The 27,477-nt window shown below is 55.2% G+C and overlaps 1 protein-coding gene across 1 annotated transcript in view; it reads left to right on the top strand.

The window, feature by feature from the left end:
- The window catches only part of CELSR1 (cadherin EGF LAG seven-pass G-type receptor 1), a 135,207-nt gene that overhangs the window by 32,703 nt on the left and 75,027 nt on the right, over positions 1–27,477 (top strand). The window contains 2 exon segments of the mRNA XM_032492465.1: positions 17,011–17,186; positions 17,188–17,650. Coding sequence (XP_032348356.1) covers positions 17,011–17,186; positions 17,188–17,650 — 639 coding nt within the window.

Raw genomic sequence — 27,477 nt, 5'->3', positions numbered from 1 at the left:
CCCGGTGCTCCCGCTGTGCGACAACACGTGTGTGCACACGCGAACACGCACACACGTGGTTCCCGGCGCCTCTTCGGACGCCCCCAGTGCCTCATGTCCTCCTCCTCGCTCGCGCTGACCTGTGTGGGTGACTGGCGGGGCCCGCGGCCTAGAAGCAGGACAGGCTGGGCTCCTTCACTGGACTTGGCAGCCAGGACCCCCAGACACACCTGAGGCTTCAGCCTCCCAGGCCATCCCGATGTCTCCGTGTCCCCGCCGGCCACTATGCCTCTCTAGGCCCAGTGGGGCGGGTGTGGGCCTGGGGTGTAGCTCTGCTCTGAGTGGGAGGTGGGGCAGCCCCAGCTGCCATTGTCACCAGGTGCAGTGACATAACAGGGACAGGTAGCAGCCCCGAGCACGTGCTGACCACAGACCTTCACCCAGGTGCGGTACCTGCCCTGCTGCAGCTCAGGGCAGGGCCCCCCCGCCCCCGCCAGCTCCCTGGATGCCCCTCCCCCACCTCCACTGTCACCCTGGACGCCCCCCATGGCACTTTCCACACTACCATTGTCTTTGGCCCCTTCTGTCACCCCTGTTAGGCTGAAGACACCCTGAGGGCAGCAGTGTGGTTTCTCCTCTTGGCCTCCCTAGCTCTGGGCCTGGAACACAGAGAGCTACGAGTATTTGTTGAATTAATGAGTGACGGCAATTTTAATTAGTTTCTTGAGTTTGGGTTGCAGATTAGGATCATTAAAAAGGTTTATCATACCAAATACCGTTTAATTCTAAATGAAATGTAAATACAGTGAACTCAGGTATCCTTTCCAGCACCCTTGGGGGATGCACGAGGGAAATGCAATTTGTTACGTTTAAGTCACCCCTTAATCACTTAATGACAGGATGCCTGATATTAGATTAATCTCTTCCATTTGTTTAGACCCAGGCTAAAGGCGCCCTTGGAAGAACTTGGAGCTGGCATTCTCCTTTGGAACCTCAGAAGTGTGTGTGAGTGTGTGTGTGCAACTGTGTAGATGTGTGTGAGGGGCATTACATGGAGGAGGGGCAGGGGTGGGAGGCCCTGGCCAGGCGCACAGTAGGTGCTCAGTGGAGAGCTACTCCAGGTGGCCTGCAGGGGTGGGAACAGTGGTGAGACCCCTGCCTTCAGGGAACAGGGGCTGACAGGTGGGTGGGGGAATGTGGGGCCAGGATGCCTCTCAGAGAACATTCCTGATGTGTGGCTTTAAAAAGTACTTGCTTCTTGGGGGGACCATATAGCTCAAGAGGTAGAGCACAGGCTTAGCATGCACAAGGTCCTGGGTTCAATCCCCAGCACCTCCTCTAAAAATAAATAAATAAACCTAATTGCCTACCCCCACCAAAAGAAGTAAAGTAAAAAATAAAAATCTAAAAAAAAAAAGTACTTGCTTTTTTAAGGAATCTAGATCTAGCAGTCCCACTCCTGGGCATAGTTCCAGAGGAAACTCTAATTCAAAAAAATATATGTGCCCCAATGTTCATAGCAGCACTGTTTACAATAGGCAAGACGTGGACGCAACCTCAGTGTCCATTGACAGATGACTGGATAAAGAAGATATGGTATATTTGTGCAATGGAATACTACTCAGCCATAAAAAGGAATAAAATAATGCCATTTGTAGCAACATGGATGGACCTGGAGATTGTCATATACTAAGTGAAGTAAGCCAGAAAAAGAAAGAAAATTGCCATATGATATCACTTATATGTGGAATCTAAAAAAAGAAAGACCCAAATGAATTTTTTATAAAACAGAGACACACTTATAAACATAGAAAACAAACTTGTTACCAGCAGGGGAAGGGAGTTGGAAGGGATGAATTGAGAGTTTGGGATTTGCAGATACACACGACCATACTTAAAATAAACAACAAGGTCCTACTGTATAGCACAGGGAACTCTATTCAATATCTTGTAATGACCTATAATGAGAAAGCATATGAAAAGGAATATATGTGTATATTATATACATGATATAATGAATGTATACGCAGTATAACTGAATCACTATGCTGTACACCAAAAATTAGCACAACATTGTAAATCAACCATTTCAATTAAGAAAAACAAACCTGCAACACAAGAGCATCTTTGGAGCAGAACAGAGGGGGCCATGAGGTGTGTCATCTGGGTAGTAAGACCCACCGTGGTTCGCAAGAGCAGAGCCCGTTCCACACACCCCGTCTGTCCACGGACGGCAGCGGATCGCCCCAGCTCCAGCCCCCTCCCCGGACTGAGGGCCTGAGGGTCCCGGCGGAGAGCACACACCTGGTGGGGGGAGGAGTGGGGCTGCAGCGTCCCTCCTCGGCGGCCCAGAGATGCTCAGGCTTTGGGTGTGTTGTGAATGGGGAAGAGTCAGCGGCCGGATGTCATCGTCAGCTTCACTGGACGTGTCCCTCCTCCCAGGCTCCCTGACAAGGAGGCTGCGTCCCCACGTCTGTGCAGAGCCTACACGTCAAAGTGGAGTTTTGAGTCTTTGAGTCTCCTCATCTCTGACTTGAGAATAGGCCCACAGCTCATTAATTTCAGCGGAAGCAATAAGGGGGCGCTAAGAAAGGCCGTGGAAGGAGACCCACAGGGCAGGTGTGAGGAAGGGGGCCCACCTTCCCCTGGAGCCGGACCAGAGGTGGGCAGAGCTTGTGTTCCGCCCTTTGGAAACTGGAACTGGATTTCACCATCTGGACGGAGGGGGAAGAGGCCTGAGAGCAAAGTAAATTTAAAGACTCAACTCCAGAAAAAACATAAAATAAAGCCAAGGGAAGGAAGGATGCAAAGACACATGATTTCTCTGTTTGCTGAAAGGTGTTCTCACTGGGTGGGCGCTTTGTGCCTTCTGTGCGTCTTCCACGAGAGCTTCTGGTTAATTGTGACTTATCCTCGTGACGTCATCAGTCTTTGAAATTTAGGATTGGAATTTTCTTAGCAAATATTTAACCAGAAAAAAAAAATCTCTGTTTTCAGTTCTCAGCAGTTGCAATGTAAGGTGTAGACTAATAGATGTCTGGGCTAATATTTGATCTTCTCCCCAAAAGGAAATGATTCATGGGGTCTTCACTGATTGGAGGAAAGGGTCCCTGGAAGTAGCAAAGATGGTCTGTTGCTGTCGGTGGGGGTTGTCCCCACTGATGGGGGGCCAGGCCGGGTATTTGTGGCCCCTGGTAGCCTGCAGGTGAGGTCACGGTGTCACTGCAGTACCCCGACGGCTAGGGCAGCTGCCTTCTGCCTGGGGAGCCCCGGGCTGCACTGGCCCCTCTGACTTGACCTGTGCCACCAAGGGGCCAGGGGCTTTTTGTAGCCTCTCAGTGCTATTGGTGTTTCAGGAGAGGTTCCACTGAAATTATTCTGGAAGGGATTTCAGGGCCCCGGAGTGGGTGACATTCGGGGACCAGGAGGGTGGTCCGGCTAGTTCCCATCAGATGCTCTGCCCTCAGTCTCTTAAGGAAGGCTGTGCCTGTGACTGCCGCTGCCACGGGCTGGGCTGGAGGGATGGCCCTGTCCCCTGCGGGGCCCAGCAGCCAGGGTCCAGCCCTGCCTAGGTCCCCAACACTTCAGCCGGTCCACCAGCATCTCCCTCTCTCTTGCCTCATTCCCCTGGGGTTCTGGGCCGAGGGCTCTCTCTACAGGAGTGTCAGAGCAGGGCAGGGTGGGGACCCACAGGAGTGTCAGAGCGGGGCAGGGTCGGGGGCTGGGGGAAGCCCTGGTTTTCTGCGTCACGCACCTGTGCTCGGCTCCGCTGTGCATTCTTACCTGGAGGCAAAGCGCAGAGCCCGATGCTGGAGGTTCCAGCCACCTTTGCTTTGCGCATTTGCACTCAAATAGGTACAAATTATTGGTATTAGAAATCTCCGAAGCTCCCTCTGCTCATTAAGCCCTGCAGTTAATAATTACCTTCTCTCTGGAAAATGTTCGTGTCAAACAGCAGGGGAGCTGTGTGGAGGCTGCTGGGCCTCCTCCCTGAGGGCTGTGTGTCCCGGGCCGGCCCCCGAGGTCCCCCTCTGCCCCCCAACCTGGGCCCCACATCCCTTGGAGCAGAGTCTGAGCTGTGGGGGCAGCACAGGAGGCGATGGGTGATGAGAACAAAGACTCATTTGGCTCTGTGGTCCTCACGGGCCTCTGGGGGGCAGAGAGCCGTCATCCTGGCTTTACCCATGAGGAGACGGAGGCACGGTGGGGGAAGGGGGCGCCCGAGCTTGCCACAGAGGAGGGGGCCTGGGGTGGGGTTGTCTCAGGAGCGTGGAATCTGGGGCCTTTTGTGACCTAGGGGTCGCTGGGCGACGTCCCTCCTCCCTCTGCAGGTTAAAGCTGTCCCAGGCCCACCAGATTCAAGAGGAAAGGGATACGAGTCTCACCTGTTGGTGGGAGGATGTCTCAGCCTTTGTGGCCATTTCTTTAAAACCATCACATTCTTCAGTATCCCATCACACCCCAGAGACAAAACCTCGCCTCCGTCCCGAGGTTCCTGTCTCTGGGACCAGGATCCCTGTTCCAGCCGGAAGCCTCGGTCCTGCCTCCTTCCCCACTGCCAGTCATCCCTCACTCCACTCCCATTTTCACCTAAGGAAGTTTTGAAGGAGTTCAGACGTATGAAAAACCCACCCCACACACGCCTGTGCCGCAGGACCCCCGTGTCTCCCCTCGCCCCCCTGCCCCCCGTCCGGCCGACCCCGTGGCCTGTGCTGCCTGGCTCTCAGCACGCTGCTGCTCTTCCTCATCGGCTTTTCTAAAATCCCAGAGCTCTGAAAGCCCAGGTCAATTCTGCAGAAGTTCACTCGGCAGCACCGTTTGACCCAGACCAACGTGAGACTGATGGCGGCCTTCATCCGGCCTCGTGGGAGCAGTCCGCACGCGGAGCAGCAGGAGGCCACGCATTTGGCCGTGCACGCAACGTGCGCTGCATATAACTTTCCAATTCAAAAAAAATTTCCGAATTCCGGAAACACCTGGACCCGGGGGTTTCGGATAAAGGGTGTGGACCTGTGTCGTTAGGTTGTGTCTGTTTCTGGAGCTTGTGCACGTGGCACGAGGCAGTGTGTCTTCCCGGACGCCTGCCCCTTCCGCTCAGCAGCGCCCCTAGTTGTAGCTGGTTCGCTTTCGCCGTTGCGTGGCGTTCCCCTCTGTTGACCTGACGTGCTGCTTGGATACCCTGTGTGCCCTCCTGGCCCTTGAGGGCTGGGCTTCCCCTGGGGTGGTTCCCTGGAAGTTGTGCCCGTCCGGCGTGGCAATGTTGGGTAACTCCAGGGTTTTGCAGAGCGATTGGGCCAATTCACATTTCCACCACCAACAGGCAAGCATTCCTCGCTCATCCTTGCCATCACTTGTTGTCTGGCTTCTTCATTTTTGCCAGTCTGGGGGTGTAAAATGGAATTTCATTGTGGTTCCAGTTTGCGTTTCTCAGATTGTTGCTGATGTGAGCGGCTTTTTATTTGTCTTAGGGTCCAATGTGTGCCAGCTTGTGGCTCGTCTCATCCTTCATTTTTAAAATCAGTTCCTTTGTAAAGTATTTAATGTGCAAAATGATACATTTTTCCCTTTATGATCATGTCTTATGTGTCTTAAGAAATCCTTACCTGCCTCAGATCATAAACAATGTTCTGTACAGCCCCTTCTAAAACACGCTGTGCCCTTCACATGCAAGTTCTGAATCCCCTGGAATTGGTTTTGCGTGTGTGTGGCGTGAGATAGGGATGCAGTGCCGTTCTGTCCTCTATAGGGCTGGTCTCCGTCCGATGATCTTGGGACCATTGGTGGAATATTCTCTCCCAGTGGCCAGCTCTGTCACGTGTCACGGTCTCTTCTGGGTCTGTTTCTGGGCACTCTGTCCTGTCCACAGGTCTGTGGGTTGCTCTGTGGACACCCGCTGGTTACTGTAGACCAGGACAAGTACTGATATCTCGTAGAACTGGTCCCCCTGCCCTCTTCTTCAGCAGTGCCCTGGCTGTCGTCAAGCCATTAGAGACTGTCTCACCACTTTTACGAAGGACCCTGTAGGGATGTTGGTAAGAATGGCAGCGAGTCTGTAAATCAGTTTGAGGAGAACTGCTCCCCTTTCCGCATCGGCTCTTCCTATCGGTGAGCGTGGGTGGGTCTTCTTTATTTCTGCCTACGATATTTTGTCTTTTTATTTATAAAGGGCTTCCTTGCCTTCTGTTAGATTTCTTCTTAAGTGCAGTATGTTTTAGCTCTGTTGTAAATGGCATTTCAGAAACGATGCTTTATGAGACTGGTAGGAGAAATGCATTTGGCTTTTCTGTCTTGATCTGTCGCCACCTGGCTGGATGCTTGGAGGCATCGTGACAAGTTGCTGGTGGAGCCGGTGGCGTTTTCCATGCTGTTCATCATATGATCTGTGACAAATGACGTGGTTTCTTCTTCCTTTCCATCCACCCACCACCCATCCACCCACCCATTCTCTTTGTACTGATTAGGCCTCCGGTGCAGCTTGGAAATGGAGACGTTAGCGGGCACCGCTGTTAAGCGTGGCGTTATCCGTTGGGCTTCCATAGATGCCTTTATCAGTTGAAGGAAGCACCTGTCTCTACTTTCTCTGTCCAGTGTCTTTATTATGAGTGATTGCAGAATTTTATTGAATCTTTTCCTCTATTGAGATGCAAATATGCTTTTTGTTTGTTTTTGTTTTGGGGGGAGGTAATTAGGTTTATTTATTTAATTTCTTAACAGGGGTCCTGGGTTCAACCCCCAGGACCTCATGCACACTAAGCATGCACTCTGCCACTGAGCTCTACCTCCCTGCAAATATGCTTTTTTTTTAAAGTGTGGTGTTACGTTAACACATTTTCAAATGTTAAATCCCTAAGATAAACCCAATTTGGTCTCGATACATTGTCTTTTTTATACATGATTATATTTGGTCGACGTGTTCTTTTTTTAAGAATTGTTGCGTCTGTGCTCCTGAGGAACGTGGCCTGCGCTTGTCTGACTTTGGTATCAAGGTTATGGTAGCCTCGCAGAATGAGGTCTTCCATTGCCGTTGTAACAGTCCCGCTGACTTAGTGGCTTGAGAGAACCTCAGTTTACTCTCCGACAGTTCACTGGGTTAGAAGTCTCACTGGGGTGAACCCGAGGTGCGGCGGGACTGTGCTCCTTTCTAGAGGCTCTGGGGGAGACCGTTTCCGGCTTCTCCGGCACCGAGAGGACCCCACGCCCGTGGCTCGTGGGTCTTTCCCATCCTCACAGCCGGCAGTGTGATGCCTGACAGTCTCTGGAGACGTCTGTGGTTGTGACAGCTGCTGTGTTAAGGGGGGGGGGGGACTGGCATTGTGGGTGGGCGCATGGGTGCTGCTGGCACCCCAGTGCCTGGGCCGGCCCCAGCCTCAACATCCCCCCGAGTGTGAGCCGTGCGCCCACGGTGGAGGGAGCCTGCCCGCGGCCCCGCAGTCCCAGCATCACTGCTTTTCTCCTCCGAATCCTAACAGAGCCCCGGTCAGGCCTTGTGAGCACCGCACATCCCCCGCGAGGAGCTTAGTGAGATGAGACTGTCCTGATTCCTGTTCGGCAAACGATGCCCACGTGTTGTTCAGCCAGTGCCTGAAATAAAACAAAAACCAGGGATGACAAAGGTTCCTGACGAAACGGTGTGATCCCATCGGAGCGGGACGGCCCGTGTGTTTCCACTGTGGGCACGTGAGCCCTCCCAGTGCCGGTTTCTTTCACAACGTTTAGTTTACAGTGTAAACAGCCGGTGGGGCTTTAGCTCCACACTGGCAGAAGCTCAGCGTTTTCACCAGGAGAAAGTTGTCCCAGTGTCACCGGGTCAGAAGGTGGCTCCCAGCTCCAAAGTCAGAGGCCCTTCTGCTCTGACTTCAGTCACCACTTGGTTTTAAGGAAATCATTTTTAAAATGCTTTTCAAACATTTTTCTTCCTCTTGGGAAATCTCGTGCAAAATAAAGCAAACTTTTGAGTCAATCCTTAACTCTTTCTCTTTTTAAAAAATGGAGGTGAAATTCACATCACATAAAATTAACCACTTCAAAGTGGACAGTTCAGTGGCATTCAGTGCATTCACAGTGCTGTGCGAGCCCCTTCTCGAGTTCCAGAACATTCCCATCACCCAGAGAAGCCCCACACCCCTAGCACTCACTCCCCACTCCCCACCCGCCTGCCCTTGGCAACTACCAGTGTGGTTTCTGTCGCGGATTTACCTGTTCTGGACGTTTCATGTACACGCGATCGCACGAGGCTCATCCGCGTTGAAGCGTGCCATTTCTTTCTGTGTCTGAATAAAAACTGTCCATTGTATGGATAGAGACCGCCTTTTGTTTATCTATTTATTCATCAGTTGGTGGACATTGGGTTTCCACTTTTTGGCTGTGGTGAATAATGCCGCTACAAGCATCCATGTCCAAACCTCCGTGAGGGTATGTGTTTTCAATTCCTTTGAATTCTACCTAGGAGTGGAATTCTGGGTCATGTGTTAATTATATGCTTAACTTTGGAGGAACCAATGCTTAACTCTTGGCTTTATCTTGACAAGAACGTGTTTTCTCTGTCTCAGCCCCCAACTTCTGCGGCCTGGGGCCAGGCCGGCCGCGGGGAGCTGAGAACACCTTCCGGGGGTGGGGTGACAGGGCCTGACTACGATTTCAGCCTTCGGGAAGGTTCCATCCAGCAGGGACGAGTTGTTTCTCATGGACTAACCAGGTCGTGGGAAAAGCTGGTTGGATACTAACTTCAGCCGTGGGATGGGAGCTGTATTTCACAGTGAAATCAGGAGAGCGTGTTTCTGAATCAGTGCTATCCAAGGTCATGTGATTTTACTGAAAAGAACAAATTTGGCAGTGACAAGGGACGGAATGTGTCTTGCCTACTTCTTTTCTCAATTCTTTATTTTCCCTCATTCATTTATGTACTCCTGTTTTTATTTGTTTATAACTGCAGTAAAATTTACAGAACATAAAACAGAGACAGACTCACATAGAGAACAGACTTAGGGTTACAGGGGGGAAGGGGGCGGGAAGGGATAAATTGGGAATTTGAGATTTGCAGATACTGACTACTGTATATAAATTGGATAAATAATAAGTTCATACTATATAACACAGGGAACTATATTCAATATCTTGTAGTGACCTATAATGGAAAAGATACAAAAAGGAATATATGTATTTTCATGTATGACTGAAACATTATGCTGTGCACCAGAAATTGACACAACATTGTAAACTGACTATACTTCAATATAAAAGAATGCAAAAAATTTACATAACATAAAAGTTGCCATCTAACTGTTTTTAGGGGTACAGCTCGGTGGCATTAAGGACATTCACATTTTTGTGCAACCATCACCACCCTCTGTCTCCAGAAATTGTTTGTCTTGCAAAACTGAGACTCTGTGCCTGTTAAACCCTGACCCTCCATCCCCTCCTGCAGCCCCTGGCATCCATCATCCACTTTCTGTCTCTGGGAAGTCGACCGCTCAGGACTCCCCATCCAGGTGGGGTCACATGGCATGTGTCCTTTTCTGACTGGCTTCTCTCACTCAGCACAGTGTCCTCAGATTCATCCAGGTTGTAACCCGTGTCAGGATCCCCCTCCTCTGTAAGGTCTCCCTGTTCCTCATGCTTCCTGAGGTCATGAATTTTCTCATGTGTCTCCGGCTCACTCGCTCCTGATGGTCTGGAGATGTGGCTTCTCCTTTCTCCACGTCTTGGGAGAGAATGATTCCTTGTCATTTCTAGAATTTTATCCTTTTGGAGGGGAGGAAGGATACTAGGTCCGTAAGTCTGCCTGGAAACAGTAATGCAGCAAGATCAAGCTGCATATTTTATTTGAATGATTGCAGACTTGAAGCTGTAGATATTTTATTTATTTATCTTTCTGTGTGATAAATCATCTTTGTTATTACTGCACAATATTGAGATAAATAGTTACAGGCATGCACCCCAGTGTTCACAGCAGCTCTATTTACAACAGCCAAGACATGGAAGCAACTTGAATGTCCATGACAGATGACTGGATAAAGAAGTTGTGGTCTGTAATATATGTGCACATGTAAGATGGAACAGTACTATATATGTGTGTGTATATATATATTACATAGAATGGATAGTACTCAGCCATAAAAAGAAGAAAATAATGCCATTTGCAGCAACATGGATGGATCTGGAGAATGTCATTCTAAGTGAAGTAAGCCAGAAAGAGAAAGAAAAATATCATATGATTATCAGTTATATGTGGAATATAAAAAAAAAAGTCAAACGAACTTATTTACAAAACAGAAAACAGACATAGAAAGCAAACTTAGGGTTACCGGGGTGGGGAGGAGGTGGGAAGGGATAAATTGGGAGTTCAAGATTTGCAGGTACTAACTACTATGTATAAAATAGATAAACAAGTTTATACTGTACAGCACAGGGAACTGTGTTCAATATCTTGTAGCAACTTATGGTGAAAAAGAATGAAAACGAATATATGTGTGTTCATGTGTGACTGAAGCATTGTGCTGTGCACCAGAAATTGACACATTGGGAACTGACTATACTTCAATTGAAAAAAAAATATATATATACATAGAAAAAGCAGTTACAGTCTTACCAGCCAGTACTTTAGATTCATTTTCAGAGTTGGAGAAAATTCAAGATGCTGGAATCAAAGGTCTTTATTCTAAACTCCCGTAGTTCTAACTGTGGTGATGATTACGGCATTTGAAGTACAGTGTCAGCAGCCAGAATGATATGTTTTACCGTTTTACAGTATAACCTTCAAATCCCAAACGTGTGTTTTTAGTTTGTTTATTTATTTTTATGGAGAACAGTCAGTTACGGCTTGTCAGTTTCAGGGGTGCAGCACAGCATTTCAGTCATGAAGCTGTGGACAGTCGAGGGGAGCATCACGTTGTGGGCTCGCTCTCCCCGCACGTGCGGGCTTCCCAGTACTGGCGTGTGCACTGCCATTTGCCTGGACCAGCGATGTCCCGCTGGGGGACGACTCACCGGGGACCCTGAGTCTGGCTGGGCCCGCGTTCAGAATGGCTTTGATCTTTCCCTCGCGGCTCCTCACGGCTACTGCCGTCGCTGACAGGAAGTTTAAATTCCTTGTGGCTGGTTAGCATGCTTTACTGGGGCGGTCAGCAGCAGTGGTAGCTGCGGGAACGTGGATGGAGCCAGAGCCCTTTCCGAGTGCTCGTGGCCGCCTGCCTGCCTGCGGCTCCTGCTCAGGGCCTTCGGGGTTTCCCAGCACCCTTGCCAGGCTTCTTGTGCAACATCTAATTGTGCCTGAGATGCTGGTGCTGGAACGAGACTCTCCCTCCCGGGCCTGAGGCTCCTTCTCTGGGGACGAGGCAGGAGAAGCAGCATGTTCTGGGGCCAGGGTGCCCACCAGGCCTGACACCAGCATTTGCCCCGCTGTCCCCTGAACACCTGTCACCTTGTTCCTCTGAAAGGAGCCCAGTCACAGGTTCTAGATTCAGCTTTTGTTGCCCAGAAAGGAAAGAAACCAGATGCCCTCCGGGTAGCAGATCATAACATCACACCTGTTGTCTGCCCTCAACTTGGCCTCAAAAATACACCGCACCCTGCGGAGAGAATGCAGAGAACCACTGCAAAGTCCCCTGGCAGGCCCTCCCTGCCCCTTGTGAGGCCTGGGAGGGGGCAGGACAAAGGACAGGAGTACAGCCTTTGTCCCAAGCCAGCCAGACAGCAAACACTGCCCAGTGGATGCGGCCACAGCTGGCCTGACTTTGCTGTCACGGGCTTTGCCGACCAGGCCTGGCACGGTGCTGGCAGTGGGAGACCGAGCTGCCAACTCCCAGTTTAGACCACAGTGTGCATGTAATGGGGTGACCAGACTCCAGCCAGTGGTCATGCTCTGTCCTGGGACTGGCTGCATCTCCAGCTGCTGGTGGCCCCACCTCACCGTGTTGTCCCTAAGGCTGCGGGTGTTCAGCCGGTCAGACACCAGCCTCCCCTGAGTCCCTAGTGGACCCTCCTGAGCTGGGACCGTGGTCCTATGGGCGCTCTGTCCAGCGTTGTAAGGGCTTGAGCCCAGTCAGTGTGGGCCTGCCGCTTGGTGCCCGAATGGCCTTAGCTGGGCTTGTGGGTCAGCCCTTGTGCCTCAGTGCCCTGATCTGTGAAAGACCAGCAGTGTTGGCCCTTCCGGGCTGTGGCAGGGATGGGACGGGCAGTGCGGGGAAGAGGCCAGTGCGCAGCTGTCCCCAGCAGCAGTGCCGCACCGTCTGTGCACAGACCAGTCTACACTGTGAGGACGTTTCTCCTGCGTTCACCCCCCACTGCCCCATGCTGAGAGCCCTCGAGGCCCCTAGCATTGGCGGGCCTCCACCTGCCTCTATGGCCTTGTCTTGCTCAACACACATCCCCGTCTGTCCTGGGCGGAGCGGCCCCCAGAACCTCAGCATGTGGTATGATTTGGAGGCAGGGTCTGAGCAGATGTGACTGGGCGTCGACATCAGGTCTTCTGGATTTGGATGGATCCTGACCCCCCACTGGTGTCCTTTTTTTCCTTCATCTTTTTTTTTTTAATTTCAGTATAGTCAGTTTACAATGTCGTGTCAGTTTCTGGTGTACAGCATAATGGTTCAGTCGTACACACATATACATATTTCCATTTTCATATTCTTTTTCACTATAAGTTACTATAAGATATTGAATATAGTTCTCTGTGCTGTACAGTAGAAACTTGTGGTTTACCTATTTTATATATAGTAGTCAGTATCTGCAAATCTCTAACTCCCAATTTATCCCTTCCCACCCCCTTCCTCCGCTCAGTAACCGTAAGTTTGTTTTCTGTATCTGTGAGTCTGTTTCTGTTTTGTAAATAAGTTTGTTTGACTTTTTTTTTTAGATTCCACATATAAATGATATCATGGTATTTTTCTTTCTCTTTCTGACTTCACTTAGAATGACAGTCACCAGGTCCGTCCGTGTTGCTGCAAATGGCATTATTTTATTCCTTTCATGACTGAGTAGTGTTCCATCATATAAATATACCACAGCTTCTTTATCCATCACCTGTCAACGCACATTTGGGCTGTTTCCGTGTCTTGCTATTGTAAATAGGCTGCTGTGGGCACTGGGGTGCATGTGGTGTCCTTTTACGAGAGGGGAATCTGGACATGGACTCGCCAGATGATGAGGCAGAGACTGGAGTGAGGCGTCTGAAAGCCGAGGACACCGAGGACTGCCAGCGTCCCCGGACGCGGGGACAGACCATGGAACGGATTCTCCCTCAGAGCCTCAGGTGGAACCCACCCTGCTGATGCTTGATGTTGGACTCCTGGCCCCAGACCGTGCAGCCCCCGGACTGACTTGCCAGGCCTTACTGCTTTCTCACATTTTGGGCTGGGAAGACCGTTCCCCTCCAGTGTGTGACAAACTCCATTCCAACTTGATTCCCCCTCCCTACCCCCCGCTGCCTCCTGGGGTCCTTCTGGATCGCCTCTCGTAAGTTCAGCTCCGGCCCTTGCCCGCTGTGGTCCGCTGGCGCCTTGGGCCCTGGGACACCCCGTGTCGAGGGCTGAGTGAGCCACAGGGATGCAGTTGTGGTCCAGGGCTGACCTCTCATCAGAGCTGGAGGTGTGGATGGGCCCCCCTACTCCAGGAAGACCTGCGAAGCCCTCCCTCATCTGCACCATCCAGGGTTTTGTGGGAAGCATCTGGCGGTGGGCGTCCCAGAGCCCCACTCTGCCATCTGTCTGTCTCTTTCCTGCTGTGACTCAGGGACAACGAGGTGACTCACCTGCCCTGGAGAAAGCCATGCAAGTTACACTGGACGGATTCGGAGGCGCTGCAAGGCCGGCCTGGAGGTGCTGGTGCTGCATGACCGAGCGCCTTCCCCACAGGCTGGGGGAGCCCTGGGCGAGCTCCCTGTCTCCAAAATGAAAACAGGCTTCTCGGGGTGACCCTAACGTGTGCTCATACAGGAAGACAAAACGGCAGAGGAAAGCATAGAAGAAAGTGAAACTCGCCTGAATACCAGCCACGCGACACCCCTGGCCAGGACTTCTCCAGTCCGTCAGGGCCCTCAAAAGCAGGGAGAGTCTGAGAAATGGTGACCACTGAGGGCCTAGGGAGACAGGACGACTGCGTGTCATGTGGGATCCTGGACGGGAGCCTGGGACGGAGAAGTAAAACCAGTAGGTAAGACCAAGGAATCTGAATGAAGCGTGGCGTTAGTTGATAACGCGTCCATAGCGCTTCATTGATTCTAACAAAGATGCCACACCGACGTCATAACGATATTAATTCCAGGAAGACTGGGTGCTGGGTGTGCGGACCTCTCCGTGCGGTCTTCCCAAGTTTCTCTGTAAACTAGAACTGCTCTAAAATTAAAAGTTTATTTAAAAACAATAAATTCAGCGACCCAGATGGAATCACTGTCAACACTGAAGTTTCTGCCATCCCTGCCGACAGCTCCCTGGACTTGTGCACAACCGTGTTTTTGTTTTGTGTGGAAAAGTGACTTACTCTCCCCCTAACATCACGTGGTCTGGATCTGCCCTGACAGCGGCGGAGGAAGATGTCGGCTGCCGGTCTGGCTACGCCGAGCTCCCGGGTCAGGACAGCTGCCCTTACTTCAGCGGCTCCCTGTGATGGGCAGTTGGGTTTGTGCCCATGGAGACTCGGAAGTCCCACCCAGGTGATTTAGGTACAGAGCTAACCCATCGCCTCCGGGACCTGGTTGTCCAGCACAGTCCGTGGTCCTGAGAGAAATTAACGGTGAGATTAATAGCAAGGTGCGCGTTTTATTTTCCAGCACAGTCGGTGTAAGTTAATCTTCCATGCTGTTTTCTGGTCCTAACCTGGCTCTTGGTTCCTGGGGGCTCCTCGTGCCGTGCCCCCCAGAGCTGCCGGCAGGAGGGTCCCGGCACTGGAGCCCCCGCCCGCCCGCGGTGAGGGGCGGGGCAGGATAGCGCCGAGCACGCCAGCGCGGCCTGAGCTTAGAGCTTAAATCTGCATGACCTTCGCATCTTGGGGCAGAATCAATCCCTGTGTGGTTGAAGATTAAAAGGATGTTTCATAACAACTGCTACCAGGAAACAAACAACATCTTATATCCTGTATTATTGTAAATGGGAGTTTGCGAAAAAGAGAAAAGAAATACCCACAGAAAGATAGCTTACGTGGGAAAGTGGAGCCTCTGCTGCTGTTTGTGCCAGTGTCAATCTTGGGGTGAAAGAGATGCCACTGGAACTCTACCCCTCCCCCTCCCTCCTTCTTCCCCCCTCCCCTCCCCCCTTCTTCCCCCTCCCCTCCCCCTCCCTCCCCCAAATGTTTATCCAGCAGCTTCTGAGTGCCAGGGACTGTTCTGGAAGTGACTGGGTTCAGCAGGAACAAGACCTACAAGTTCTTGGTCCTCACGGGTTCACGGCGAGGGTGAGGGGGAGATTGATATGAACAAATAAAATCAGGCTGTGGCTGTTCCTGTGTGGGAATTAAAGTTGGGATGTGGCAGAGCTTGAGTGGGGGGATGTGAAAGGTCCCTTCTGATGAGGGACATGCAGCTGAGACCTGGGTGGCTGAAGGAGCAGCTGCTGGTGATGGGAGGACAGTGTTCCAGGCAGAAGACGAAATGTGCAAAGGCCCTGGGGCCAGGAGAGGGAGTGTGTGATAGGGAGGGTGATGGGAACAGACCTTGCAGGACCATAACGGGGTAAGCGATATGGGTTTTATCTTGGGTGCCTTTGGGGGCCCCAAAGGAGTGGCCTGGTGAGGTCCACGTTTTAGGATGAGCTCTGTGGCTGCAGTGTGAATACAGGCTCGTGGTTGCCTGGGTGTGGCCCATGTGGGGGGGAGGGGGGGAGGGCGGGGCCGTCTTTGAGGCTTTCTGCCGCAACGTGCTGGGCCCTCTTCTTTTGCCTGATTCCTCTTACTTCTTCCAGCCACCGGCCCTCTGTCTGTGAGCTGCAGGCATGGCCTCAGGTGTCGACCTTCTGCCCTGCAGAAGCTGTAGACAGCACTGAGCCGTTGCCTTGCTGGCCTCTGGGTTCTGTGCCAGCCTTCCAGGTGCCCTCCCCACACCCAGGTCACACAAATGTTCTGTTCTCTCTAAATGCAGCACCGCCAGGTTATCGCGAGGACCGGATGGAGGAGTCCTAGAGTGCTTGGTGCCTGACCTCCTAGGTGGCAGGCGTTATCACTGGGGGGAGGCCGGGGCCCCTCCGCCCGAGCGTGTGTTCTCGGGAGGGAGGGTGGGCTTCCCTGGGTCTCAGGTTTTCTCGCCTGTCAGGCGGGGTGATGCTGACTCTCTCAGAATCTTCTGGAATCTCAGGCTTGCACCTGAATGCGTTGTGACTTCTGCAGTGGTCCCGTTTCTCCATTGTTTGGACAAGTTTTGTGACTCATGGTCCCCTCAGACGTGGCTATGGTCTCCTCAGAGAGCCCCCGTGGTGGTCCCCGCACAGCTCCTCTGGGCTCAGGATCTGTGGCGTGTTCAACTTGATAATGAACATATTCCACCCTTTCCGGCCCCCACGTTCTAAGCGCCTCACTTCATGATCTGTTCACGTGCGTTGGCTGGGATGCAGCATCCTCCGTGCATCTGTCTGAAGCATCGTGTGCTGAGCCTGTCCTCTGGGCTGGGTGCGCAGAGGCGGGTGGGACGCAACAGAGGGAAGAGAGGCCGCCAGCACAGCACGACCCAAGGCTGGACCTGGGCAGGACCGTCCCGGCACTGTGGGGTCTGAGCTAGGCTGGGGGGTGGGCGGGGCCACCTGGAGGCTGGAACAGGTGCAGAGGAGGTAAAACAGGGGCTCAGTGGCCCCGGGTGCGAGACTGGGTTCTAGGCAGGGAAGGGGTGGATCACGGTGGGTGTCGAGATGCCCTGCCCTGTGGTTGGGGGTCCATTTGATGGACTAGATGGTAGCTGTGCTCTCAGAGGGGAGCCAAACAGGGTCTGGGGAGTGGGGTCCAGGTGGTGGTCAGGAGTAGGGCAGGGGCATGGGTTTCGGGGGTGCTGTTCCTGGTGGGGTCCAGTGGGGACCGGGCAAGCGGACACTGAGTGACCCCCCTTGTGTCTCGCAGACGGTATCCACAGCGTCGTGGCGCTCTGCACCCTGCGGGTGACCATCATCACTGACGACATGCTGACCAACAGCATCACCGTCCGCCTGGAGAACATGTCGCAGGAGCAGTTCCTCTCCCCGCTGCTGTCCCTCTTTGTGGAAGGTGTGGCCACGGTGCTGTCCACCACCAAGGACTGCCGTCTTCATCTTCAACATCCAGAATGACACGGACGTCAGCTCCAACATCCTGAACGTGACCTTCTCGGCCTTGCTCCCGGGCGGCGTCCAGGACAAGTTTTTCCCCTCAGAGGACCTGCAGGAGCAGATCTACCTGAACCGGACGCTGCTGACGGCCGTGACTGCCCAGCGCGTGCTGCCCTTCGACGACAACATCTGCCTGCGGGAGCCGTGCGAGAACTACATGAAGTGCGTGTCGGTGCTCAAGTTCGACAGCTCGGCCCCCTTCATCAGCTCCCCGACCGTCCTTTTCCGGCCCATCCACCCCGTCAACGGCCTGCGGTGCCGGTGCCCGCCCGGCTTCACCGGCGACTACTGCGAGACCGAGATCGACCTGTGCTACTCCAGCCCCTGTGGCGCCAACGGCCGGTGCCGCAGCCGCGAGGGTGGCTACACCTGCGAGTGCCAGGAGGACTTCACTGGTAGGTGTCAGCACGCCCAGCTCAGGGGAGGGGTCGGGGATGCCCCGGGTTACCTGTGCTTCGCACGAGGCTCCCAGTTCACAGGTCGGAGGGTGCTTTCCTCTGTCTACTTCCCTCCCGGGGACAGGGTCTAAGGACAGACCCCGCGCCCGGGTGTCGGTTCTGCATCCTGACCACAGCTCCGAGGTCTCTCCTGACCCCATGCGACTCAAGCCACCCTCTTTATAAAGATAGTAGGAGGAAGATGATAGTGTGAGGGGCACCTAAAAACCTAAAAAATCCACGGACGTGTAACGACATGGGCTTGTTTTAAGAGGTTTCCAGTGCAAAGTAGTTCCTTCTGGATTTCAAATTCGGTTGGTTGTCATGAAACAGTGTCGCTGGGACAGAAATCATCATCACTTGGGTCTGGAACGGTGTTCGTTTTTTCATGCCTCTTTGTCACTGTGGAAATTACTCATCTTGGCGGCCTGGAAGATACACTTACCTAAGACATCCTGATTTGTCAGGAAGCTGAGTTGCTCTGCAGGCAGCTAGTGGTTACAGAGAAAGCTTCGCACCCTCTTGGCTTTGGTCTTCGATGGCCTGTTCTGTAGATGTCCAGCCCATGTGACAAACAGGCGTCCTGTGGACGGTGGTGACGGTCTGTCCTTTGGAAAGTTCTCTGAGTGTAGGGGGGACCTGACTTGTCCCGGAGGTAGTTTGGGATTCTTTCACAGGCTGTGTCCTTGGTTAACGTTTGGTGTAAACAGTGGGGAAATGGTCTGTGCAAGTGTGGGACGCAGCACAAGCTGATGGGGCTTAGGACCAGGGCTTATGGTATTAGCAGGCATTCATCAACAGGAAGAGAGCCCCCCTGGGGTGGGGGCACAGCGGGAGGAAGGCGGCTGAGCTGAGCGGGTGGTTTGCATCCAAAGGGGAGGAGCCTCCTGGAGAGGGGGTGTTAGGCAGCCTGGGGAGACGGGTGTGCGCCCCGGCTTGCCAAGTCTGAACACCAGCCTGGGTATAATCTGCTGGCACTGCTGCGGCCGGGAAAGGCTTGACTGCCTGCCCGTGTCTGGCTGTCTGTCTGTCTGCCCTGCCAGGGTCCAGAGCTCTCTTCCCCGTGCTCTCTCCAATGTTAATCCTGAAGTCCTGACAGCTGGGGCTTGAGGGTGAGCGGGAACGGAAGGCAGAGGAGACCCTGGCCCCCGAGCCCATGCCTGGGCGTCCTGGTTTTGTCTAGGAGCTGCGGTCTGCGGAGCCTCACCTCGGGACTGGTGGTATGCCCACCCTCCCCTGACCGCTCTGCAGCGTTGAGCTGGCATCTCGGCCTTTTCTAGTGCCTGACCGGGTCTGCCAGCCCCGGCAAAGTCAGTCCCCCTCGAGATGGGTGAGCTGGTGTCCCCTGTCCCCCTCCTGGACGGCGAGTGCTTCCATGGACAACTCCTGCTTCTGGTGGAGAAACCATGGCCCTGGCCCCTGGGAAAGGGCCTGGTGCACCCCAGGAGAGTCAGCCAGTGAATTAGTCATTGACTCACTCTACAAGTATCGAGTGCCTGCTGTATGCCTAGGCAGTGTGCACGTCAGACCCACCCCTGCCGGTCGGGTGGCCACCCCAGGTTACCACGTGATCGACCCTTTCACTGGTGGAGACATGGGGCAGTGGGGACCTGGTGCGGGAGACCCCTAAGCGCCCCCACAACCTGGTGGCTTCATCCTGAAGGCGGGTCAGAAGCCCAGGGAGGTGTATACCACAGAGCCCAGCCTTGCCTTGTGGCTGGAATGGCCCGGGTTCCGGAAGTGCTGGGCGTGAGCTGGGGGCCACGTCTGGACAGGGTAAGCAGAGGGCCAGTTGGGACCCGTGGACCCCCGGATCCTCTCCTGCCCGTGGGCTGGAAAGGACTTCCGAGTTCTCAAATTTCGTTTTAATCCACAAGAGTCATTTCTAGCGAAGTTATGCCCAGGAGTGGCCCAGGGTGTCATCACCTGAAATGTCTCGCTGGGCAGGGGACTAATTTGAATGTCGTTGGGACTAAATTACCCTATGTATTTCCCTCCGAGATAAGGCTGGCTCAGACTGATGAATCCTGCTGGGTCCCCTTCCTCCCTTTCTCCTTTCTTCCTTTGAAGCCAGGCTCTCGGAGGAAGTAATGGACCTACTTACTCGCGGTGACAGCTGCGCTGTCGTCGCCGCGGTTCTGTTACTTGCTCCCCGGTAAGCCGAGCGCGGGCTGGCGGGCGGGAAGCTGGAGGCGGCCCAAGGCTGCCGGAGGACCCTAGCTTCCTGTGTAGCCGCACGGAGACGAGCTGGGAGAAGGAAAGTCTCAGTTCATTCCAGGAAATGCTGCTGAATTGGGTGCTGGAGAAGTGCTCCTGCAGTCCCAGGGGACCGGGACCCCCGTCCTTGCAGGGAGCCGGCGTGTCCCCTTCTCACCCTGTGTCGGTGCTCTGCAGGGAGCGGTGGTGGGGATCTGCAGGTGACCCCACTCTGAAGGAACAGGGACAGAAGGACGGGAGGCAGAAACATCACGGGGACGTTTCTTAGCTCAGCAGACGTTCCTCAGTGACTGTCAGTGTGTGACAAGCACTTATGCCAGTTTTCCTTGCTTCCGGCCCCTCAGTCTTCCGGTCTGTAAATATGGTTTTGGTTTGAATTAAACTCCCCAAGGACGCAGGCACGTCTTCCCCATCTCCTCCCCGCTGCACCTGCCATCCCTCTGCAGTTCCCTCCCTCAGGGTCCAGCCCAGTGCTGCCCCTGCTCTGGGAAGTTTCTGGAAGGTTCCCGACTTCCTCGGGCAGTGATCGCCCATCTCACCGGAAACTCCCCCGGCGCTGTGTTTCTGTGTTGGCTGCTCTGCTCTCATTTTGGGTGTGATTCTCTTATTTCTGTGACCCTCAGGACGACAGTGACCTGGGGATGGCACTTACCGGGCCCATTAGGTGCTCACCGTTCCATGTGGTTCTGCACACGTTACCCCAGTCCTCCCTGCAGCTCTGGTGGAGACTGTGGCACAGCACATCAGAGTTTCTAGCCCAGAGGCTCTTGACGGGGTATGGCTCTGCCCCTGGGGGCACGTCTCATGAAATCCAACGACGTGTTCGGTGGTCACAGTGGGGGGCGGGCCGCTGGTGGCCGGGGGCCAGGGCTGCTGCTCACTGCCCTCCGGGCACAGGGGGTCCCCACAGAGAACGGTCTCCACCGGGAATGAGTTGCCGGTGGAGGCAGAAACAGCCCTTCCGCAGACTCGGACAAAGGGTGAGTCAGGATTGGAACCCAGGGTTCTGGCTCCTGAGCTCAGGCTTGTCGCCCGTGGACTCCTCCAGGGTGGAACGACGCAGGTCACCTGTTTACCAGGTCCTTTCTCTTGTTTCATGGACTTCACAGCACCTATTAAAGTCGCCTGCCGTGTGCAGGGCGCTCAGGGTTCCCAGGGCAGCGTGCTGAGTGATAAAAAGCAGTGTCAGTGAGCAGTGGCCCGGGAGAGGGTTTCGCTCCGTGGCCACCCTGTTACCTGAGGGCTTGGCAGAAACTCTTCTTTTCCGGGAAGAGACGAGGCTGGTTAAACCCCGGGCGAGCCTCAGGATGCGCTTCTGGGTCCTGGTCCTGTTGCGTCTGCTGCTTGGTCTCCCAGGTTAAAAAGTCGAATCATCACTGCTCCTGACGTGGGGGCACACGTCCACCAGGCTCTGCCCAGGCCCTTTCCCCGTGCCCGCCACAACCCTGTGAGGCGGGGACAGCTCTCCCCCGGTTCAGGGACATCGAGGTGCAGAGCTGGGTCGGGGACCCGGGGGCCTCCCTCCTGAGCACCGATTCTGGATACCGTGACCCTGCCTCCCTGCCCTGGCCCCTCCTTTCAGCCCACTCGGGGCTCACGGTAGATGCACCCCACACCCCACGTTCACCCTGTCACCCTGCACACCGCGTTGCTGTCTGCTCCCTCCCCTCTGCATCCAGCATCTTCTTGCATCAGCACAGCACCAGGCATCCAGTAGGCGCATACTAAGTACCATGCAGGATGACAGGGTCGGGGTGAACAGGTCTGCTCCTCCTCGGGGTCCGCGGTTCTGTGTTGCGCGCAGAGCAGAGCCTTCGCTGCTCCTGTGACTGAGCTGGAGGGGACAGGGCTCCCCCTCCGACTGCTCCGTCCCTTCCTGTCCTGCGGCTCTGCACACCGGCCATGTGGGTCACAGCAGGTGCTTTCGCGTCCCCAGGCCCGCAGCTGCCTGGGAAGCTCCTCCCCTTCCTCCCACACGTGCGTCTTCACGGTGTGGAGAGCTGTGGGCACATGGTCAGTCGCCCCAGATCGATGTCGGCCCTGGACCCATGCCTGCGGAGGCGGCAGCTTTGGCATCACTGGGGAGGGAGGGCTCTCCTGGACTTTGGGGCGTTCTGCACTTTGAGGGGTGAGGGGATGGAAGGGAGAGGCCTGTTTATTCTTGAGCCTCCCTTCTTAGAGCCCAGGCTGCTTGTCTGGGTTCAGAGGGTGTTCTGGTGCATACCAGCGAGTGGGCCTGCCTCTGTGCGTGAAGGACACGGCTACCCCTGGGCTCTGCACGTCTGTGCTGCTGGCCTGTTTCGTCAGGGGGCGCCTCAGCAGGATTTAGTCTGGTTTGGGGATCAGTGGGTCAGGGGCTGCTTTGAAGAGTCTCAGTGATGCTGGGTTTGAGCTTGGTGCTAACTACCCCAGAGCAGGACGTCCCAGGTGTCCTGTGAGAGGGCCTTCTGGGACCCTGACTGTCCTTCGTGGTGACCTCTCAGGACTGGGGGCCCTGACTGTCCCCTGTGGTGACTTCCCAGGGCCAGGATGCTTTGTGTAGGTTCAAGGTGAGAGAAACTTTTAATATAAAAATCGAGTCATCTTTTCTGTTCACGGGGAAAAACTTTCCATCCATTGTGGCACGTCTCTGACTCAGTACCCGGTGAGCGTTCCTCCAGCTCTGAGTTTGATCCTGAACTCTCTCACCAGGGGCGTGGCAGTCCCGTCCCCGGGTGCAGCTCGGACCCCGCACTCCCGTGTGAGACTGGCGGTGCCCCGTGCATCTGGGCTGGGCCGTCATCCCATGGGATGACGTTCACATAACACAGCAGAGACGAGTTTGGCCCCCTTCCTGCAATTCACTGGGTTAAAACTCCACTTGGAAGAGTCCGTAGTCAAGTTGAATTTAGTCCTTAAGCCAGAGAGTTAATTATCATTCAAAATGAAACCCATTACTGAGCCTGTAATTACAGCCTCAGGTAAAGCAGAAGCAGGAGCCTTTCTTAGGAAAAAGTGCCTTTCAGACTCTCAGGATTGCGCCAGGTTCCTTCTCGTTAGCACCTCTCCAGGCTTTGACGTCTGGCCCTTTCTACAGCTTCCAGGTCTGGGATATGGGGCCCTTCTCCGGTACATTATGGGAAAGCCGGGGCATTAGCGCGCTTCTGGGGGACTTTGTTTTCCATTAAAAACCTGCACAGAGAGATTGGGTGTGGAAGCACGTAGCCAGGTGTCTCCCGTTCTCTTCCTTGGAATTCTTTCCCCCAAAGCTGGGGCTTTTAATGAGCACCGTCGGCGTCCTCCTGGCCTGGTCAGGGTGCACACGACAGCCCGACGGGGAAGAGGACAGTCCCAGGGCTTCTGTTACCTGCCTGGGGCTACTGTCACCACGGACCACTTGCTGGGTGGCTTAAAACAGCAGGAGTTTACCCCCTCCCAGTGTGGAGGCCAGAAGTCCAGAACCGAGGTGTCGGCGGGGACTTGCTCCCTGCACTCGAGGGGAGAGTCCTTCCCACCGCTTCGAAGCTTCTGAACGTGTGCGTCCCAAGTGAGCCTTGGCTTGTCACTGCGACTCTTCAGTCTGTGCCTCTGTCCTCAGGTGGCCTCCTCCCTGGGTGCATTCTGTCTCTGCTTCCAAATTTCCCTCGTTTTCTAAGGACAGGCCCTGCCTTCATCCAGTGTAATCTTATTTTAACCTGATCACATCGGCAAGACCCTATTTCTAAGTAAGACCAATTCACATGTACCATGGGTTCAGACTTACGCATACGGTGCTGGGGGACCCAGTGCCACCTGCCTCAGGGCCTCTGGCGGTGGGTGACAGCGGCCACTTCCTGTCAGCCTGCTTGTCAGGCATCTGCTGGGCCAGAGGACAGTCCTGGGCAGGAGACAGGCTCCTGAGGTTTGTCTTCCCTTTGGAGCACAGGCGTTCCCCACGTCCACCCAGCCAGCTCCTCGTGGTCTGGATGAGCTGGGCACGGGGCATGAGTCGGCGGGGGCAGGTGCACCCTGACATGTGTGACCACAGCCAGTGAAGCAGCCAGGGGGACATGCCCCATGCTGTCAGAACCCCCCTGGGATGTCACACCCGCTGTCTGAGGGGAGACGAGGCTCCTGGGTCAGCCCTTGTCGCCCCCTCCCCCCACCCCACAGGCATGCGTACCCAGTGCTGTGCGTTTGGAGAGCAGCCGCTTCTGCAGAAGGATCCAGAAGCTGTTCTGACCCACACGGGGGAAGAAGAACATGGGTTCTTCCTTCTGGACACTGATCTGTCCCAAGGAACTGTCCCTCCTCCCAGCACCATGGGATGCGGGGTAGGGGAATTTGAACCGTCGGGGGCTCAGCTGCTGTTTTGCATGGATGATCAAGGCTTTAGTTAGCATTCCGGCTGCGTTTGGACACGTCGCTATTTGAGAGTTGGCAAGGTTTCCCTTCAAACTGCTGAAGCGCCGGGAACACCCCTTTCCGGCCTCGCCGCGCGCAGCTGCAGGTCTGCTTTCCACCGACGGGTTCTTCCCTGTGGTCAGCGGGCACCTGCCCAGACCCTCAGCCCGGCCTCCAGGCTTCTCCCCACCACCCAGGGGCGCTCGCCTGGGGCCAGGCCCTGTGCCTCCCTCTCCCCCGGGGCGCGGGGCGTCTCCCACCCTACCTGCGCACCCCCACAAGCTCGCCTTTTCTAGGAGACCTTCCCTGGCCCTCCTGGGCTCCCACCCTCAGATGTCCCCATGTCCTAGAGCTAAATCAGTCTTGTGTCTGAGACGTCCTCCTGGAGCTGGTTCTTGGGACGTTATAGGACAGATGCCCCGGCTGAAAGGCTGGCCATCCTAGGGGCTCTGGGGTGACCCCTTCCAAAGCCGGGACCTCCCTGGAGGAGGCAGTTTCCAGCCTGTGTACCGTACCCCATCATGGTCTCTGGAGAGAGGCACCGACAGGCCCAGCAGGGCACAAGGGGAGGCCTGGACAGCCCCATGTCGGGCCCCAGGGCAGCGGGAACCTGCCTCCCACCAGGCCCCGGGGTCGTTGGCTGTGTCCCAGGTTGCCCGGGACTGGACCCTCCGCCGGACTCTGCCTCATCCTTCATCCCGGACACCTCCTGAGCTGCTACGTCCCTGGCTCGGAAGCGCCCTGCCTTCACTTCCGGGGGCTTGGAAGCACCTTGTTGAGGGGCCAAGATGGGGTTCTGGGCCAGCTGAGTTGCCCCCACCACCGGTCACCAGGTGCACTGTGCCCCCGGCAGCCCGCGTGCAGGTGTCGGGCCCTCTGCGGGGCCCCCACCGGCTTTGGCAGCCAGGACTTGGGTGTCCACGTGCACGTGTTCACGTGGTGCCCCTGGTCCTCAGCCTCTGCCCCCGGGGCACCACGAAGGGCTAGGGGACAGAGGGTGCTTTCTCTTCAGGGGCCCCAGGTCCGCTGAGGCCCGGGAGACCCTGAGAGGGGCCGGGGCGCCGCTCTCCGGGGACCGTCCCCAGGAAGTGGTTGCTGCTGAGTCTGCCCGGTTTCTGTGGTGTGCTTGGGGTTCGCAGTGGTTTCCCGTCACAGGAGACCGCAGACTGGGAGTCACGCTGTCACAGTTTCGGAGGCCAGAGTCCTGAGATCAAGGTGTTGGCCTGGTCACGCTTCCTCTGGAGGCTCGGGGGGACCTGGGGGGTCTCCCAGCCGTGGTGGCCTTGGGCCCCCTGGGCTCATGACCGCGTCGTCTCTGTCCCCGTCCTCGAGTGGTTTCTAAACTCCAGCCGCCGCTCTTTCATAAGGATTCACTCGGTCGCGGAGGGCCCGCCCGGATGATGAGGATTGTCTCTGGTCTCAGGCTCCTTCATGCAGGCACACCGGTCGCCGTGGGAGGCGGCAGTCCCAGGCTCCGGGAATTAGAGGCGGATGTGTCTTTTAGGGACCGTCATTTAGCTGACTAAATGGTTAGTTTTTTTCTGTCCCCCACCCCCATAATAGGCAGGAAGGGAGGGTGGGTGGGAAAAGCACCCCTTTTCTGAAAAGAGGGGCCCCCATGTGTGGCCCCGGGCTGGACTGGGCTGGGCCGGGCCGTATGCCTGCATCAGGAGTTTAGAAAGCACACTGATTATTCAGGTTAGCCGGGTTTCAACCCCTCAGGTGTGTGGGTGACTCTGGTCTTAACAGCCAGGAGCCCTGGATAAGCAGGAATAGGTTTTTTTTTTGCTGCTGGAATGCATTTTAAATTTATATTTAAAAAACGGGTGTGTCCGGTGTTCTGGGAGTTTGCTTCAATGGCAGTAATGAATTCACCCTGAAGGCCCAGCCCAGGACAAGCCTGCGGGGGTCTGGGCTTCCGGCTTCCCTTCCCCTGGTGGGGGGGTTGGAGGGGCAGGTGTCTGGCCTCTCAGAGGCCTTTGGTGGCAGCCTTAACCCCTTGAGGAGGAGGCTTAACCCCTTGTGGAGGGGGCGAGGGGTGGGCAGACGAGGCCTCGTCTCAAGAAGCCAGTTAACGGCAGGGGATCAGAGTCACAGCCCCACCTGCCAGGTGCACAGCTCAGGGCTTCAGGGGACTAGCTCATCGCCCCTGGACCCCAGCCTCCTCGGGCTGTGGGGTTGGTGGGAGGGGATGCTGAGGCCCTGCAGATGGAAGGGCGGATGGACCGATTTTCTCAGTGTTTAATCTTTGCAGAGACCCATCCTTTGTCTCATCTCACGCTCCTTCTGCCACTGAAACGAGTCTCACTGGTGGATGGCAGCCACTGGAGATTCTAGTTTTTCAAGTTCAAAGCCCTGAGCTATTTCTTAGGACCAGAAGGCAGTTAGTTGTCTCTTTATTTATTGAGAAACTGAAGTCGTCAAACCTCTACGTGCCCTTCCCTTCCTGGGGCCCATCCCTGCCCTCTTCCAGGGCTGGGGGCTTGGCCCGCTGGTCCCCAGCTCCTGTCTCTCTCGTCCTGGTCTGGAGCTCTGGAGCTCCTCTGGGCAGGAACCGGGTTCCCCCGCCCTGCCCATCCTCTCCCAGACTTGCTGCAATTGTCACACACACCACACATATACCACATACAACACACGTATACCACATGCACACATCGCACACCATGCACACACACATCACACACACGCACTGCAACACCACACGTATACCACGGGCACACATCACACACACACACACACATGCATGCACACGCAGGCTCTTCCCTTCCCCGGGCCACACCCTGCTCCCCCGCCAGTCCTGCACTCAGTGAGGCCGGGGTGCTTGCTGCCCCTTCCTCGTTCACAGCCGTGACCAGGGGCACGCCCGTCACCCTCATCCGGCCCCAGCCCGTGGAGTCTCGGTACTTCCTGCGCCTCTGCTGGGGCCTCTTCTGGGCTGAGCGGTCCCCACCCTCCTCTCCACGTGCTGCACTGACGCTCCTTGACAGCGCAGCTCAGGGTCTCCCCCACCAAGGCACTGTTTTTTCCCTCCATTTCCCTTATCTTTAAGGAATCTCTCTTTTTTTTCAAACAAACAAAAAATGATATTCTTGTACCTTATGCTGGGCCTCAGTGTCCTCATCTGCAGGATGGGGGCGTGTCGGGGCTCCCACACCCAGGGCTCTGAGGGTTCGGGCAGCGAGGGGCCCTGCGGGCCTCACCCCATC

The sequence above is a fragment of the Camelus ferus genome, chromosome 12 (assembly GCF_009834535.1).
Source record: "Camelus ferus isolate YT-003-E chromosome 12, BCGSAC_Cfer_1.0, whole genome shotgun sequence".
Classification (NCBI taxonomy): domain Eukaryota; kingdom Metazoa; phylum Chordata; class Mammalia; order Artiodactyla; family Camelidae; genus Camelus; species Camelus ferus.
Note: the sequence above shows the minus strand (reverse complement) of the source record. Positions and strands in the feature narration are given on the sequence as shown.